Source organism: Phaethon aethereus, assembly GCF_964289735.1.
Source record: "Phaethon aethereus genome assembly, chromosome: 1".
NCBI lineage: Eukaryota > Metazoa > Chordata > Aves > Phaethontiformes > Phaethontidae > Phaethon > Phaethon aethereus.
This window is the reverse complement of record NC_138575.1, coordinates 121,873,784-121,892,150: the sequence shown is the minus strand read 5'-3', so window position 1 is coordinate 121,892,150 and position 18,367 is coordinate 121,873,784. Positions and strand designations below refer to the sequence as shown.

At 39.6% G+C, this 18,367-nt stretch overlaps 1 protein-coding gene across 2 annotated transcripts in view; it reads left to right on the top strand.

Moving 5' to 3' along the window:
• PRDM15 (PR/SET domain 15) overlaps window positions 1–17,980 on the top strand; it is a gene marked incomplete at its 5' end in the record, with an annotated part of 32,847 nt that extends 14,867 nt beyond the window's left edge. Inside the window, 17 exons of one of the 2 annotated variants that reach the window (XM_082006092.1) lie at window positions 592–727; window positions 1,824–2,005; window positions 2,629–2,723; window positions 3,604–3,691; window positions 5,080–5,247; window positions 6,470–6,564; window positions 7,636–7,767; window positions 8,988–9,122; window positions 11,079–11,242; window positions 11,709–11,788; window positions 12,397–12,516; window positions 13,210–13,341; window positions 13,857–13,940; window positions 14,138–14,313; window positions 15,474–15,554; window positions 15,934–16,146; window positions 16,662–17,980. In XM_082006092.1, coding sequence (XP_081862218.1) covers window positions 592–727; window positions 1,824–2,005; window positions 2,629–2,723; window positions 3,604–3,691; window positions 5,080–5,247; window positions 6,470–6,564; window positions 7,636–7,767; window positions 8,988–9,122; window positions 11,079–11,242; window positions 11,709–11,788; window positions 12,397–12,516; window positions 13,210–13,341; window positions 13,857–13,940; window positions 14,138–14,313; window positions 15,474–15,554; window positions 15,934–16,146; window positions 16,662–17,138 — 2,558 coding nt within the window. In that variant the 3' untranslated portion in view covers window positions 17,139–17,980. The remainder of the gene's footprint in view (window positions 1–591; window positions 728–1,823; window positions 2,006–2,628; window positions 2,724–3,603; window positions 3,692–5,079; window positions 5,248–6,469; window positions 6,565–7,635; window positions 7,768–8,987; window positions 9,123–11,078; window positions 11,243–11,708; window positions 11,789–12,396; window positions 12,517–13,209; window positions 13,342–13,856; window positions 13,941–14,137; window positions 14,314–15,473; window positions 15,555–15,933; window positions 16,147–16,661) is intronic. The other variant, XM_082006091.1, reaches the window with a different exon arrangement.
• Window positions 17,981–18,367: the final 387 nt, after the last annotated feature.

Sequence of the window (18,367 nt, the reverse complement as noted above, 5' to 3'; positions counted from 1 at the left end):
GCGGTTTTTAGTCACATCACTAAAGCAGACAATTTAGAAACTTTGTTAATTATCTCTGAGGTCCTTGTCTGCGCTAAATGTTGCAGCACCTACACTTAGATTGCCTGCACTCTCCTGTGATTGTTTCAGTAATAGAGAGGCCCAGAGAAACACAGGATAGTGGTTATGAGAAACCTGCCTAGCTTTCTCCAAGAAGCAACAGGAAAGAAAGCATCGTCCTCTCAAGAGGAGATACCTTCCTCACTCTACCTTAAGGTTTATTCTTGAAAGGGGCTTTTTTTCAGGGCCTTACCTTCCTTTACGGGAGGTTCTAATAGGAAATTTCATGATGCATAGTCAACTGATGCCTTAGTAATAGGTTGGAGAGGTAAGAAATTACACCTCTGTAATATATGTTAGCTACATCTTACTTGTCATTCAGTAGACACTTTCTCTATCTTGCAAGTGCTACCTACTCATTAGCAATCTATTATCTGTTGTGGACAAATAATATGTTCAGTGCCACATCTCACTACAAAAGCAAATTTTTGCATTTGTGGTTTTATTTCTAGCTATCCACATTAACACTGTATTTTTGTGATGTGTTTGCAGCAGAACGTGTAGCTGATGTTGTAACTGAGGTCCCACCAGAAGAGGTAGCCCTGCCTTCAGCTGCAGAAGAGAGAATTATGGAATTGGTTTTAGGAAAGATGCCTAGCGCCACAAATAGCATCAGTTCAGTGACAAAGTAAGTGCTCTGGGATGCAGAATTTCCTCATAGGCTTAATTAAGATTATGTAGCATGTAACAGCTCTGCTCAACTTCTGGGCCCACAGATGCTCTTTTTATTAGCCTAAAATTGTGTGATGCTGCTGCTACAAGAGCTGACTTTGAGTGCCGCAGAGATGGCTTGTGCACTGGAGGATGGTGCACAGATGGTGAGATGTTGGTGGTAGAATTCTGGAGCATAAACCATGAGAATTTCATTTTCCGTCACGTTACTGCTTTTATTCAGTGTGATTCCAAAAGCATCCTGCAGCTGCAAGGTGAAATATTACTCCCATTGAATGTTGGTGACAAAACAGGCAAAGATATTTTTGCTAAAAAAATTATGCTAACCATTATTACTCGGTCTTGCTTGTCATCTTAACTCATGAATGACTTCATGTTGATTTGTGCGTGTGATACTTCAGATTCAGAGCAGTGGGAGGGGAAAACTTCAGTATAACAGAACCTCGGGGAGACTCTTAAATATAATTTGATTAATTTAGATTCTTTTATGTCTTTTTGTCCTGGTAAAATAGGCTTTTTGAATTATTTTTTGTATACTAAAGCAGTTGATTTTTCAAAATTAGCTAGTAGAGCTATATATTGAAGTCCTTGGCAGACACAGAGCCATCAAAAATGCATTCCAGCGGGTGGTTGTGCTGGGAAATAGAACAGTACTGCTTCTTGGTGCCCTGCTGTCCTGTTATCATATATGCCTTTTGCATGCAAACTGCCAAGCTTCCTAAGCTGAAATAGTGCTAATGTTTTCAGAGGATAAGCAGAACAGATCCTTTATGTTTCTCTGAGGGGCCTGGAAAGAGAATCTCTGAGGCTGGTGGCTGCTGCTTTTTTCCTTGTTTGTGCTGGTTGAAGGTAATTTGGGGTGAGCTGCACTCTGACATCTGCTGCTTCCAGGGGGGTGGCCAGGAGTGTGCCTGGGCAGTGAGGAAGCTCTAGGCCCCCCACTCCTGCCAGAAGCTCAGCATAACACTCCTCTAGCTTTTGCCAGCTGGTGGGACTCTTTCTTGCAACCTGTGGGATACCTTTCAGTCCCTGCCTTTCTTTCTCTAATCCAGTAGGTTTGCTCATCACCAAAACACCATGTCCCTCAAAAGAAGTTTAATTCTCTCCAGTAGACATGGTATACGGCGGAAGCTGATAAAACAACTTGGAGAGCACAAGCGAGTATATCAATGCAGTATATGCAGTAAGATCTTCCAGAACAGCAGCAACCTCAGCAGGCACATCCGTTCTCATGGTGCGTTTGATTTTGTCTCTCAGTGGTTCCACCTTCGAGTAAAAGAGCTAGGCTATTCTTAGATATTGTGATACATAATTTTAATAGAACTCTCTTTCTGTTTTTCTTTTTTTTTTAAACTCTTTAGGGAACTCTTGTAGTTTTGCAGACCAAAGCATGGGAAGTTAATAGTTGAAAGTTGAAATTTGAATTTGAATTTTAATTTAGGTACATATTTTAAACGGGATGAGAAGGTGATGGTGTTCCCAGAACTGTTCTTCCCCTTAAATATATACATACATGTCGCCCCCACCTTCACAGGCACATGGGTAACGTTGCTGTGTAAATGTTAGCCGAGTGCTTTTAGCTTGTGACCTGCAGTTCCAGGGGTCCCTGACCTACTTCTAAGGATTCCATGAAAAATAATCACTGAAAAAGGGTGGGGGAACCAAATAAAATTGTTGTTAAAATTATTGGGAAGACTTAAAGTCCCCTATTTGGATCTCCTGAGTTACTAAAGCTTCTCATCACTAGCCTGTTTGTTTGCAGTTGCTTGTGCTTTGGTTTCCCCTGTCTTGCCTGGAGTTGATTATCAGTTGCTGACGACTTTCTTTTTTTTATTTTATCTTGATTGATCCCCTCAGGTGACAAACTATTTAAATGTGAGGAATGCGCAAAGCTGTTCAGCCGTAAAGAGAGCTTGAAGCAGCATGTTTCATACAAGCACAGCAGGAACGAAGTAAGTGGAAATGACTAGTGGACTTTTTCTGAGGTTAGGTGAAAATGTACAGTGAGCTTCCAGGTGCTAGCTGTGGAGCTTGGGTCAATTATATTTGAGCAGATATCCATGTGGATAAGTGAGATAAGGCTGATAGGGAGAGGTAACATCTTCTGTTAGAACAGCTGATGAATTTGCAAAGTGGGGACACACTTTTGAGCATACAAGTCCTTTTTCGTGTCTGAATTTCCTATAGAAAGTTGTTTTCAGGCATCAGTTACAGCAAGACAAGCTGGAGTTAGCTGGACCTGCATGATCTAGAGGTGAGATCTGACTTCAGTTTATGGTACTAAATAGGATTGTTCCAGTCTTGTTTGCTTGTCCTGTTTCATTTATCCCCACCTGTAGTGTCATTTAATGTATGAACTCTCTGGGAGAAGGCTGTGTCATTAAGGACTATGTGCGCATGTGTAAACCTACAGCGCTTACAGTAGCAGCACCATGCCTGTAGTGGGGCCTTGGCAGTGAGTATTTTGCTGCTTGGCATCAAGGTCCTAAACTCTCAGATTGCTGGCATCTGTTCTGGAGCTGGAGGATGAGTCAGATTACATCTTGCTTCTCAAAAACTCTGTCTCTGTTGGACTGGGGATTATCAGGAAGACTGTTACATGCAACAGGTGCATGGTTTACTTTTTTTTTTTTTTTAGAGAGCTCAGGTGTAGGAACATGGCAGGATGATACAGTGTCAGAATTTTGCATCAATGTGTATTTAAATGTCCCATTGAAGAAATAAAAATTGGAAAAGACAGAAAACAGAAAAAGTAGTTGAGATTTAGAATTTCTCTGTCAGATGTGACTTGGCTTTTTCCCCGCTTAAACAGCTACTGTTTGCAATCCTCAGGTTGACAGTGAGTACAGATACAAGTGCACCACGTGTGAAAAGGCCTTTCGGATAGAGAGTGCATTGGAATTCCATAACTGCAGGACTGGTGAGAATGGCTAATGGTTTCGCTTTCTCTGGCATCTCTACTCCATTTTGGGGGGATGTCCACAAATCCATCTCAGCATAGAGACTACAGTAGGGAAGTAGGAATTTAGATTTTTGTCATCATCACAACAACCACCTGCCCCACTTATCACAAAAAGAGTTTTTTTGAGGTAAGAAAAGTGTAACCAGTAATCTGTAGAACAACACATCCACTTACGTATTGCTTTTTTTTAGTATCTCCTGCTCACCCATCTAGTATCCTCACTGGTGTTTCATTTGTATGTTCACAGACACCCTGTCACCATCTCTGTTTAATCTTCTTTCCTGAAACTAAGTTTCACCTCATTTTTCTGAAGTAGAGGAACTGGAAAGGGGGCCAGTACTATCAACAATTTGTAGTTTTCTGTAATTACAGTTTTCTTGTGCTTTCTTTATACTTGCAGTAGTCTCTCTAGATGTTTTTTCTTACTGTCCTTTTCCCCCATAGCTATCCCTTGTGGTTACTCACATTATTTATGCTGAGTGATTTTATGCTTAGAAAATGACATCGTGGTTACTTTTACGGACCCATGATAACTGTCAGTCCAGAATCACCTGAGAAATTGCTCCTTACAGCACCATTCAAAGTAGGTTTTCTCATTTCCTTTCAGAGGGTACAGCTTGTATAAAAGCTCAGCCTTATCAAGAATGGAAAGTAATATGAAGTAACCTCAGTATTCTGTTTATTCAAGGGCAGCAGCATATTTTCTCTCTGAGTTGACCAAAACGAGCAGCAGTTTTTGCTCTGCTCTTCAAGGTATCAAACTGTTACTTCTTTGTGATTGCTGCAGCACTGGCATATTCCACCTACAAGACCATGCTTTCATGTTCCAAGAAAAGTCTCAACTACTGAATACGAAACACATTCCTCATAGGCCTACTGTCATGTAATGGTATATTTTTGAGATTTTATACTTTCTTGAGTATTCTGTACTGGCTGGTATTAGGAGCCAGTGCTGGCAGAAGTATTCTGGTGCTTAGACACAGCTGTGTGATGCTGTGTTGCTGTATGCGTAGTGATTTTACCAACATTAAAAACTTGAATTAACTATAACAGAATCCACTCCAAAGATAATTTTAATGTATGCTACAACACAATGGAAATAGCCCATGTGAGGAAGTTACAATGATAGATTCCATGTTCAAGTTAGTATCATATATATTTGTTGCCTTTGAAAAAAAATTTTAAGTAAAAGAACAGATGCTTTTGCATTTCCCTCCTCAATCCACATAATGATCGATTACACGTTAAAACTCAGATCTAACAAAAGAACTACGTACAAACTACAAAAGAAGCACACAAAACCTGTTTTCATCTGTAAAGAGCTGCGTGGTTTCTCTTGCTTACAGATGACAAGACATTCCAGTGTGAGATGTGTTTCAGATTCTTTTCTACAAACAGTAATCTTTCAAAACACAAGAAAAAGCATGGGGATAAGAAGTTTGCATGTGAAATCTGCAATAAGATGTTCTACCGGAAGGATGTCATGCTAGACCATCAGAGACGACACTTGGAAGGTAAGTATACTGCAGATCAACCTAATTATTACTCTTGAAACAGCAGTAGAGGTGGGAAGGTTAAGGAAATCATTGTGTGTTAGATTCTTCTGGATGGTAGCTGTCATTTTTTTGTCAGCTGATCTGGAGTAGCAGGTTTCAGCAAAATGTGACATTTATTTAAAATAATAGTAATGGAACCTGGAGGGGAGTTGTCTAATTCCATGAAAAACTTTCTAGGAGAGGTACCTACCTTTTTTTTTCAGCCTCACATGATTGGTGAGTGTGCTACTAACAGTCATGTGAAAGTTGCTTGGCTTATTATGCAATAGTTTACACTAGCTGATTTTAATTGTATCTTTTTCTTTCTTTGAATTCTTTTTTTAAAAAAGTGTGTAGTAACTTGAAAATTTGAAGGCAGAGAATTAACTTGCAATGTACAACTGAAAGTGACTACTGTATAGGAATGCTGTGTGATGTTATCTCTCAAAATCTTGAGAATATATGAAAATGAGATAATTTCAGTGTTCAAAATCTCAAACATCTAAGGATGTTATAATTACTGAAAGACTCTGTAAAAACTTGGGTGATGGTAGATTGCTAAAATAGCTATTAAAATACCTCTAGTGATCTAGATGATAAAACCAAAGGTGATTTTAAAAAAGCAGCCAGGTTGTCTAATTTGCTGCTTTGAGTGTAGCCAACCGTCACTGGCTGCTCTTCTGATTCAAACCTTTGTGTCATGAACTAGAAGACAAGGGCAATGGCAAGGCGTCTCATGTTTAGCTGTCACAGAACAGCAGCAGCCCTCTTCCCTCCCGAAAGTAGCAGAGAAAGAGGTTTCAGATCCTCATTGAGCATTGAAGATGATGCTGGATGGTAGCCTCTCTCCTGAGAGACTGCAAAGGGGAGTTTCTGCGCCAGATATCCGATCAAAGTGCCAAGGCCTGCTATCTGCCTGTTTCCAGGTGTTGACAATAAATTTCTATTTTCAGACACTTTACAAGTGGTGTAATAACCAGTAAGCCATAATACATCACTTTGGCAGACTGCTTTTATATTCTTAAGACACCGTTTTAATTTAGAAATTATCCTTTTGTTAGCAATTAAATTCTGCATTGAGGCTCTTCCCAGTGTTTCACTCTTCTTTACAGTATTCACCTGCAAGGGCATGCAGATTGGAGTGGAAAACCATGGTTTATTTTTTTTGTTTTGTTTTTTTGATGGGGACTGTTCTGTTAAGGGGTGAGGCGTGTGAAAAGAGAAGACTTTGAGCACAGCACGGAAAACATGGTTCGCTACAAGAAGGAGCCTTCGGGATGCCCCGTGTGCGGGAAGGTAGGCGTCTTTCCCCGTGTGTGTCGTGTGAAGCTCTGCATTGTAGCTCCAAGGATACTGCAGTGGTACAGCATGCCTCAACCCAGCACCTTCCAATGAGTTACCGTGGCATAACAAGCTACCACCCATGTATTAAACCACAATAGGAGCCTACCTGAATAGGCACACAGCCTGCCAAATGGTTGAGGTAAATGACTTGCACTGAGGTACGTGCCAACTCAGATTACCTTGCAACTCAGACAGGCGTGTGGTTAGTTACTAGCGAGCCCTGTCCCCCAGCCAAGATGTTACTCTTTAAACTGCCTGAGCTCCCATATATATCCAGTATAGACTAGACTTTTTTTCAGGAGGTGTAGCACAATGTAGAGTGTAACATGGCCACTGTGTCCGTCAGTGAAATCTCATGGCTTGTGTTATTTAGAGTGAAGTTTTTCTGTCGGACTGTAAACAGCTGGAGTTGCCTGTGTGTATTGGGAAACATTTTCTATTGGAAATCAAAGCAAATTCATGGTGTAGTCATGGCACTGTTGCATTTGGGTGTTTAATGCTCATGATCTTAAGGTGTTGTTATCACAGATCCAAAGACTGTGGGTTTAACTAGTGATTTTATAAATGTTTAATGATTCATGGTGCAGGATGTACTCTAGCAACTCTTAAGCTGGTGTGTAGACCTTTGTTTTTGATGCTTTGGATATGTTGCATATCAATTAAGGTAGATTTTGTGGATGTGTCTTTTTCTAGACAGGTGGAACATTCATGATTCAAAAGACGCTGTCTAAGTATTTCTAAATTTACCCTACGTAATTCTGATGCAGCTTTTTTGGAAGTCCACCTCTGATGGATGGCCAATTTCAGTCAGTTCCTTGGAACCGTACAGCTATATTTTGCTGTGCTAGCAGTTTCTGCAGTAGCCTGTTGGCTGGATGACAGGAGCTCCTACATGCTTCTGGCCAGAATTAATAAAACAGGACAGTAAATATGTTCTATGCTACCCGCTGGATAACTTGCAAAGAACTGTAGCCCTGCTGGACATGATACACAAACCCTTCCTTCCTTCTTCTTTTCTTTTAGGTATTTTCATGTAGGAGCAATATGAACAAACACCTCTTAACACACGGAGACAAGAAATACACTTGTGAAATCTGTGGACGTAAATTTTTCAGGGTGGATGTGTTGAGAGATCACATTCATGTCCATTTTAAGGTATTGTGTTAATAATTTATTAGAAAATGCCTGTTACTTAGCAGGTACATAAACATAGCAATAAATATATTGAGACTGTTAGGGCCACATGTTCATACTGGCAACACAACAGTGATTATGTACCCTGTGCAGTGATGTTTCTGTAGCAGCCTAGTATGAGTTGTGCCCTGGTTTACCCATGGCTGTTTCTACATCTGGATTGCTACAGAGTATGTGGACTGTCATATTTGAAGTTAGTTCAGCTACCACTGTAGAAAACCGTTCTGAACACTGTGGAAAAACCACCTCTGTGACCTTGGGTAAATCACAGAAGTTGCTCAGTTTAAAGCAGAGAAAATAACAAGCAGGCTGCAGTCAGATGTATTTTTTCAGTTGTAGTTTGGTTGGTATGAGGGGTTACTGTCATCCCCTCTCATAGTGGGGAAAAAAATGAGCAAGAGAACTAATTGTTCCTGCCCTTTCCCTGCCAATGATTGTGATTCTCTTGTACATGCCAGCATAACTGCCTGTGTGTTCAGTTCCTTACCTGGTTTTATCAAAATGTTCCAAATCACAAAAAAAAACCCAAACCTATTAATAGTGCTTAATCAGACCCAGATTATTTTGATGTAACTAGGTTAACAATGAATTTTAAGAAATTTAATTGAAAGGGAATTGTATCACTCAGCGGTGCTCATAAAGATGCTTTTCTGGATGTAATACTGTACCAGCTGAGTCTCTATTTACGTTAAAGTTCATTTTATACACAAAAAATTATTTTTATTTGTTTGGATAAACAGTTCTTCCTTGTTTAGTCATGGACAGAGGAACTTTTTTTACCTGAATTGAATGAAGCAGGAGGTGCTTGCTTTCAATGTGGTAATTTTAACGCCTAACACTTAATGGGTACATAAACTATATAAAATTGTATGCTTCCAAATGAGGGCAGTTGTGCCATTCAAATTAGAAAGCTCTTTTTGCAAGCTGGGTTTTTTAGTGCTTTTGCAGGTGTTTGTGAAGTAAACAGTTGTGTAAGGCAACAGCTGTGGAAAATGAGTGTTACCTGTGGTAGTTGAGGAGACTCTTTTTGGCTGAAAAAAAGAACCCCACATTTTAAATAAATAACGTTACAGCAATTGTTAGTGCAAGGCAGTCTGCAGGGCAACAAAAGCTGACTAGGTGTTACTTTTTGAAATAGAAGTTTAATCTAATAAAACAATATTCTTTCCCACCCTGCACAGGACATAGCACTAATGGATGATCACCAGAGAGAAGAGTTCATTGGTAAAATTGGAATCTCATCAGAGGAAAACGATGACAACTCTGATGAAAGTGCAGATTCTGAGCCTCACAAGTATAGCTGCAAAAGGTGCCAGGTAGCTTTAAATACTTTCAAATTAACTTGTTCTGGGATGGGGGAAGGGAGTGGAGATGTCTAGAAATCATTCAGAATTTTAAATAACAGTAAGGGTTCACAAAGAGTAGGCCAGTTCACAGGTCTGCTCTCTTCTGCAGTGCTTGTTACCTCTAATCTATGAAGTGATATTCCATAAGACTTTAGGTGGTGTTCTGTCAGGTGAATGATAAACACTTAAGAGAAATACACATACATATGCTTACCTGTATGCAGGGAAGCAAGCAAGCCAAACCAGAGGAAGAAACAATAAAGGAACATGCAAATGTTACACTACCTTTCAATTATGTGCAAATTAAAATCATTACAGCATTTCTGAATGATACAGTCCACAAATTGATTAATTTTGATGAGATCAGATGGTCCTCTAGTGGATATCCAGTTTGATTAAGACTGCTGCTTATGTTCAGTGTGACTGCTTATTATTGGCCTACTCTATTACTAACAGGATGGCACTGGAAGTACTGCTGGAACATACTTCACTCAGCTGTCAGCTGAGAGAGGAAGACTTTTTAAACCTCTTACTGCATGGCTTTTGCCACTTTGTAAAGAAGTAATGGGGAAGAATGAGGTCCTTAAGGACCGTTTGGATTCTGTGCCCTTACTGGGTGAGCATGCTGTGCTGGAGCGCGCGGGATGCAGAAGCAACCAGCGAGAACAGCAAAACTGGCCAAACTGACAGAGAGACGGGAATTTTGATAGTTAAGCCACTGACTTGGCCCCGGGAAATCAGAGCTTATTTCACAGTCTGCACTTAATATGGTGAAAGACCTTAGCTTATCTTAATTTTAAAGATATGGAGATAATAATACTTCAGTTTTCTGTTCTTATCTGCAAACTGGTTTTAAGTGCAAACTGATTTTAAGCTTATGTCAGTAAGCATAAGAAGATGTGGTATCACAGCAGTTAATCACATGCTTGCTTTCAATGTGGTAATTTTAACGCCTGACACTTAATGGGTGCATAAACTATATAAAATTGTATGCTTCCAAATGAGGGCAGTTGTGCCATTCAAATTAGAAAGCTCTTTTTGCAAGCTGGGTTTTTTAGTGCTTTTGCAGGTGTTTGTGAAGTAAACAGTTGTGTAAGGCAACAGCTGTGGAAAATGAGTGTTACCTGTGATAGATGAGGAGACTCTTTTTGGCTGAAAATAGCTGTTTACACTTTCCTAAGGGAGAACAACATACGAATGAGTCTCAGTGAAATATTTCTTCTGAGCTCTTAAGAATCGCTCTGTTCATTTTTTTCTCATCCCAAGGTATACCTTCCCCAAGCTGTGCAGTGCTGTCAGAAACGCCCTGACTAGTTCCAACAGTGGAGCAAAAGATCATGTCATGATGGCACTTTGCCCTGATACTTTGGAGCAAATATGCGTATGCAGGGTTGCTTAGCCCAGGGAGCTAAGTAGTGGGGGAGCACCTGTCTGTCGCTGCTGTAGCACTTCCAGGAGCTGAGCTAGAATTGCTGCCCTGCAATGCCTAGAAATACCAACTCCTCTGGAGCTAGTGCCAAAGCTTACTATGCAGACTAGAGCTCACCATGCCTCTAGAGCCCAAAAGACCTTTTTTCCATTTGTGGCATCTCTGCTTTGACAACTAGTGGAGGTTAGATGTGGCTCTCTTCAATGGCTGTTCCTCGGTGCACGAGTAATTGGAGATCCTCTACTCGTGCAGTGTAAGAAGCAAAGGTACCATCTCAAGCTCGTTTTCCAAATGAGTTAACTGATGTCCTGTAGCAGTGTGCTTGTAATGGCCAGAGGGTCAGGGCTAAATCCAACTTCCACAGATTTTTCGTGTAGTGATACACAGGATATTTATATCTACTAGCTCTGACTCTAGGTCCCAGTAATGTGTTACTAGATCGTCGCTGTTCCTGACATCTTTTTTCCCCTTTCATTCACTATTGGTTCATTCCACAGTTGACTTTTGGCAGAGGGAAGGAGTACCTGAAGCACATAATGGACGTGCACAAGGAGAAGGGCTATGGCTGTAGCATTTGTAACCGACGTTTTGCCTTGAAGGCAACTTACCATGCACACATGGTCATTCATCGGGAGAACCTGCCTGATCCTAACGTGCAGAAGTAAGATGATGTGTTGGACACATGATAAGAGGGCTATATCCTTTTGAAGTTACAGTGGTTCTGCCATCTGATGTTTTTAGAGAACTGGGCTGTACTAAAATATCTGAGACTGTATAATGTGTGTTAAAATGTTTATTAATAGCCTGAAATACATATCACTAATGATTCACTTCATATAGATGATTAGTCAACAGCCTCCTGGTTTTGGCTTCGTAAAGTATAAATCTATGATTTTGGTAAATATTTTTTAAAAAATATGATTTGGGGATATAGCAATGCCAGGCTGCTCCAAGCTTGTAGTGAACTTAATAGGTTTCTTAAGGCTCATTTTAAAAATGCATTTATCTTTCAAGGAACTTTTATAGTGATTACTATTACCAAGTGAAATACAATTACTGACAGAGATGCCTGAAAACCACCTTTGGCTTAAGAAAAGAATCACAGTTTTTGGTCTCTTTGGTTTCAGATACATCCATCCATGTGAAATCTGTGGAAGGATTTTTAACAGTATAGGAAATCTGGAAAGACATAAGCTTATACATACAGGTAAAAATGTTGTGTTTCTTTATTATTATCAGTATTAAAAAGAAATTTCTGTTGCCAGTGCCTGCCTTACTTTTCAGGAGGAAATAAGTTACGGGTTTTTACTGTTAGTTACAACAAGATAAATGTTATATTTATGTTTTTAGGGTAGACTGGTTTTCTAAAGCAGGTAGTATTAACGAAGATATTTAGTCTAGGCACACAATCCAGATTCCTAGTTAATATGATGTGGGATTCACCTGCTAAAAATCCTAATTCTGTATTCTGTTATTCCCAAAATTCTTATCCATGCCACCTTCTCACCAGTACACAGGCTGAAAACTGCTATTGCAAAATCATTTTTAACAGCTCATTATTATTTCATGCTATTCAGTATTTTCCTACCTCAGGCTTTGTCTTTCTTTTTTTTTTTCCAGATCTCACACAAAAAGACAGCTTTTCTCTCTCTCTCCAAAGTCTTCTAATTTAGTTTGGGCTATGCATGAAAGATGTGGTTGACAACACAAGTGGACTGTTGTCCTCTAATTCACCAGTTTAGTCAGTTTTTAGGAGATGCACATTTTTCATTAACATTTTTTTTGTTTATGTTGTCTTTTAAATTTATTTTTAAGGTGTAAAAAGTCATGCTTGTGAGCAATGTGGCAAATCATTTGCTAGAAAAGACATGTTAAAAGAACATATGCGAGTCCATGATAATATCCGAGAATACTTGTGTGCAGAATGTGGCAAAGGTATGTCTAATGCCTTGTTTTCCGTTAATTGTTATACTGAATAGCAGGTGAATTGGGAACGTCCTCAGAGTGCTGTAAATCCTGCATTCTTGAGAGGTAGAAACCGAATTAATCAGGAGCCTTATGGTTACATAAACTGCCCCTAATTTTATACAATTTAGTTTCATGGCCTGTAAGCCAAAACTGATTTTAATAAAATTGGCTTCTGTCAGATTAAGTAGTGCTTGCCTGACTGAGTTCCAATGCATTTGCAGCACAAAAGTGAATACAAGTTAATTTTTTCATTCTAGGCTGTTTTCAGGCTTAAGAAATAGAATAATTTCTCTCTGTAAGCCTTAAGAGTCAAAGTTGCTTTGACTTTTTGAGTTGTTTATGTTATAACTTGAACGAATCTGAACTGGTATTTTAGTGGAAAGGCAGTAAGTCTGACATCTCTAATGCTGTTTTGTCTTTGCTTATACCTGCTGTTTTGCTTTTTCCTCAGTGGTTACTCAGATGTTTTCCAGAGCCTTTTTCTGGAATTGAAATAATAATGATAACATGCACTGTTACTTAAACAATTAAAAATATGCAATTGTGGACATGCAGGAAATACAGTCTTAGAGCTCTTGACTGCAACCACAGTCATCCTGAGTTCTCCTCTGAAGGTGGGAGCCATGGACTGATTGTTGTGCTGTACCTTTTGTCTCACAGGAATGAAGACAAAACACGCACTTCGTCACCACATGAAACTTCACAAAGGTATTAAAGAATATGAGTGCAAGGAATGTCACCGAAAATTTGCACAGAAAGTCAACATGCTGAAGCATTACAAAAGACACACAGGTGAGGTCTCTAAAGGTAGAAAAGTTGCACTGAACCAGGTAAATGCTTCCTGAGGGAACTCTTGTCTAGAACAGTCAGAGAGTAGGAGGGACACTAATAAAAAAATATGCATATTCTGCTTTTTGAAAAGTGAGATTTTTGTCCTCTTGTCAGCCAAGACCACCTGTTGTACAATTAGGATCTATAGTTTAGCTGGTTTCATGTTTTGCTGTTTTAAGATAGGTTGTTTTGGTCTAGGGTAGGTCTAGAGTGTTGGTTTTGTTTTAAGTTAGTCTTCAGGTTCTCATTTCGCAAAACAAATTTTTACATCCCGCATCAATTTCTCTTGGATTCATTTTCTGCCAGGTATAGTGACATGGCTTAGATAAAAATAGCTGGTGAAGCTGAGCTGCTTCTACTTCTTTGTCTGTGATTTTTTTTTTTATTATATTTTTTTTTTAGTAATATGAGACTTGGAATTGTCACAGATATCTTAGACTATTTTCACTCTGATATTAAATGTGCTCTTCATGCAGGAATCAAAGATTTCATGTGTGAGCTCTGTGGCAAGACGTTTAGTGAGAGAAATACAATGGAGACTCATAAGTTGATTCATACAGGTAAATCCTCTAAAAAACAGTATCCAAAGACAATATCCTAATTTTGTTCCTAGGCTTGCTTTAGATTTGCCACTATTGGAACTAGTGTTACACATCATGTTACCAAGATAAAATTCTTCCTGTTGTTGAGATGCTGACAATACGATGCTCATCTTTGGGGACTGTTTCTAACAGCATTTCCTTCCATCTGCCACCAGTAGGAAAACAGTGGACATGTTCAGTCTGCGATAAGAAGTATGTCACTGATTACATGCTACAGAAGCACATCCAGCTCACTCACGATAAGGTAGAAGCCCAGAGCTGCCAGCTGTGTGGGACAAAGGTTTCTACCAGAGCGTCCATGAGTCGACATATGAGGCGTAAACATCCAGAGGTGAGTTAGTTTGTCAGGTAGATTGTGGGGTGGTTTGTTGTTTGGTTTTTTTTAAAGAAAGTTTATGGCCTTCAGTGACTTGAAAGGATTTACTCTTTTTTTTTCCTCTCTCTCTTTTTCTGTTCTTTTGGGGCCAATTTTAGGTGATCTCTGTTAAGCATGCACTTAACTGAATCAGCCCTTTCATTATGTTTCGGTAGTAAACATATCTGATTGTCAGTCCCTAAAAATTAAATTGTTCTGATTATTTAAATCCCCTTTCTTTTTCTGCTTCAGCTTAAATGTATATTTTTTTCATATTTTGTCTTCATACATTAGTGAGTATAATTGATTCTTTTTTCCCCATTGTGTTCTCTGTATTCAGAAGTGCTCTGAAAGACATGGTGAATAGAGAGATGATGGCAGCATCTGCTGATGATACAAAATTATTCTTAGTGTTAAAGATGAATGCTAACTACAGAGAATCTGGATTAGAGGGATGTTTTGTCTGACCCCAACGAGGCTTTTTCTGTGTTCTAAATTTCTGAATAGCTATTGTGTTTCTCCTCAGCATTTCTTGTTTAGGTTGACGAAGGCTTGTCTGTTCTCTTTGAGGCTTTTTTTTTTACTACCGATTTGTCACTAGTATTGCTTTGCTGTGAACATTTTTTTATTGTGATGACTGGGAAGGAAGTCAACAAAAAGCTCTGTTTATTGATTTTTGGATTAAAAATGCAGGTACATAACTGCAATCCAGAGGGCACTTTGTCCTTTGATAAACTGAGATGTATAGATTCAGCTGAAAGTAATGGAGTAGGACACAGTTGATAGGTTTATAAATAGAAATGCTAAAATAATAATATATTTTTCAAACACACTGTTTGTTTTCTATAGAATTCATCACTTCCCAGTGGGTTGTGTTCTGTCTAGAATATGAAGATAAGCATATTCTTTTATTGCTGTCTTTAAACTTTGCTGGTTTTCAGCGAGAATGAAAAGGTTATATGCCAAAAGGTTATTTTAAAAAAAGCCGTGGTTAAACCCCTTGTATTAAATTAGATGTGTAAAATGTTAGATTACATCATTTTTGCTTTGTGACAGGATTTATTAGGGCAATGCTGTATTGTTTGACTGTGGTATGCATTGCTGCAGTTTACCAGGTGATACCTCTTTGTCTACAGATTCTGTCGGTGAGGATTGATGATTTAGAGCAGCTGCCAGAGACTACTACCATTGATGCCTCCTCAATTGGGATTGTTCAGGTAAGTTTGCCATTGCAGAATTCTGGTGGCAGCTAGGTTCCAGGCCTACTGGAGGGTGAGGTGGGGACATCATTTTTTTGGTACATAACATAGCTGGGCGTAGGCTGATGGGCAAGGAATGTGCTCTTTTAGAGAGTCAGCCCCAGCTTAACATGTGTAAGCAGATGCAAGCTGTTGATCTGTTTTGTTGTATAACATGGGTGCTGGTAAAATGGAGGTAATTACAGGGTGAGGTCTCTTTGCCTGAAATCAGGTTTTTGCTGAAGTTTGTTTCTTCACTTGAGAATCAGCAGTAAACAAACTTCAGGTGATAGTCTCTTTCTTGGAACTTCACTAAGCAAAATGACTTGATGTTTTGTTTGGAAATGTGTTGCTCCAGCCGGAATTAGCCTTGGAACAGGGAGAATTACCAGAAGGGAAACAGCATATGAAAGCCCCTAAACGTGGCCAGAAACGAAAACAAAAGTCAGGTGAGGAGGAGGAAGCTCAAGTGCCTGAGGACCCTGCCTTCAGTGAATACACAGAGAAGGAAGGTGAATTTACAGGGAATGTTGGAGATGAGACAAATTCAGCTGTACAGAGCATCCAGCAGGTGAGATCCAGTAGCAGAGTGACAGGTAGCGGGCATTGCTTAGAGGGATAACCCTTCTTTTTTTTTCCTAATAGCAAACACAAAAGAGTGATCAGAACATGTAGGGCTAATTTGGTTAATTGTGGTAATACGAAGGTGAATAGAGACTTTAAAAAAAAAAAAGAAGGCATTGGACCAGTAAGCTCCTCCTGTTTGTTTTCATTTTCTTTGGTGTTACCATCTCCTTGTTTGCCAGATACCACTAACTGGCTGAAGCTGTGACTAAAAGTGTGAAAGTTAATTTGGCTGCTTGTTTTGAATGTTGCATATGCCTCCCTCCCGTTATCTTCTCATTTCTATATGTGGAAGTTGTTATATTCCAAGCTTCCTATGTTCCCCTCTGTGTGTATGCCTTCTCTTGCTGCCAGCAGCAACATGTGAGCCCAGCAGCACTCAGGTGATCTTTCTTGGTGCTTGATATTTTGGTAGTCAGCTGCAAGATATAAGGTTGAGGTTACCTTTCTGTTTTTCCTCAGGTGGTGGTGACCCTTGGCGACCCAAATGTCACAGCCCCTTCCAGTTCTGTCGGGTTGACAAATATCACTGTTACCCCCATTACGACGGCAGCTGGAACTCAATTCACAAACCTCCAGCCAGTGGCTGTGGGCCATCTAACTGCACCTGAACGCCAGTTACAGCTGGACAATTCAATTCTCACCGTGACGTTTGACACCGTCAGTGGTTCCGCCATGCTGCACAACCGCCAAAATGACATTCAGATCCAGCCACAGCCAGAGGCTGCCAATCCTCAGTCTGTGGCCCATTTTATAAACCTGACCACCTTGGTGAACTCCATTGCTCCTCTAGGGAACCAGATAACGGAACAGCATCCTCTGACATGGAGGTCGGTGCCTCAGACTGACGTGTTGCAGCCCCAGGCACAGCCAACGCAACAGCAGTCAGGACAGCAACAGGTTCAAACTGAGCAACAGCAACAGATGTATAGCTACTAATTTATACTTTGAAAAGTTTTGAAATGGACAGTACTTAGGGACAAAAACACACAGACGTTTGGTAAATTTCTAATAGGATTGTTTGCTGGATACCAAACAGAGATAGGAAAATGTTTATACAGTGAAATGTAAGCTAAAATTGGCATAGCACCCTGCAACACCCTAATCTTGAGATTCTCACTATGTCTCTAGACCTTGCACTGTCTTAGGGGAAAAAAAAAAAAAAGAAGAAAAAGGAAAAAGATCACACCATAAATTTAGCACCCCCTTGCACTCTGTATTTTGTGCAGTAGGATTGAGATTTGACAGGAGCATCATAATACATCTTAACCAAAGCAGGGAAATCCTAAATATTACAGCACTGGTCATTTACAAAACCCTTTCAGCCATACCATGCCATTTCTTTCGAGTCTGGAAATTACATAGGAAGACCTTGTTCATAGTGAGGTGGAATGCACTTGTGGTCAGCTGGTAGAGACTGAAATGTAAAGACACAAATGGGCAAAACGGTAATTGTCTTGTTTTTTATCTTTAGGCCTTGTATCTAACAACATTGGTGAAGTAGGTGGAGGTTGGGGCTTTGGGGTGGGGATGAGTGTGGTGTGGAAGAAAATATACCAATTTCACAAAGTATTTCCATTTTAGTGATGGGAAAACCCCTGTACCCATAACACCGTGTTAGTGCTACTTGAATCAGATAGCTGGTCTAATGCTAAAGCAACTTTTATGATCTTCTAGTCAAGTTTGAATCAAACCAGTTATGAACTGAAAAAAGAATGTGATACAGTTCTGTGTAATTTTTCAAAACTGCTCTTTCAATCTCTCTTTTAGCTAATAGGCCTGAAGAGCAATCAGTCCCCTTTGATCAAGTTCAGGATGTGACTTTTTTTTCAATTAGTCTTCTTTCATCATGTAATAAACGTTTGAGAAAGCATTCTTTTTATATATATATGCACATATATATATATAGCCTTTGTGCTTTACTGTGTGTTCCTGGTGAGTATTTGTGTGAAAAACACTGTTACCAATATGCTGCATTAATTTTTTCATCCCCTTTATTGCCCTTTCTAACAGAAATGAGATATGGATTCTATTCCTTCTGTTTCCAGAACTGTTTCCAAAATTCATAGCCACATAAGATCGTGTGAAATGCAAGAGAAAAGAATGTCTGAAGTGTATTCTGCCACATGGAGGCAGCATGCCCTAGTGTATAATGGGCAAGGTTGCAT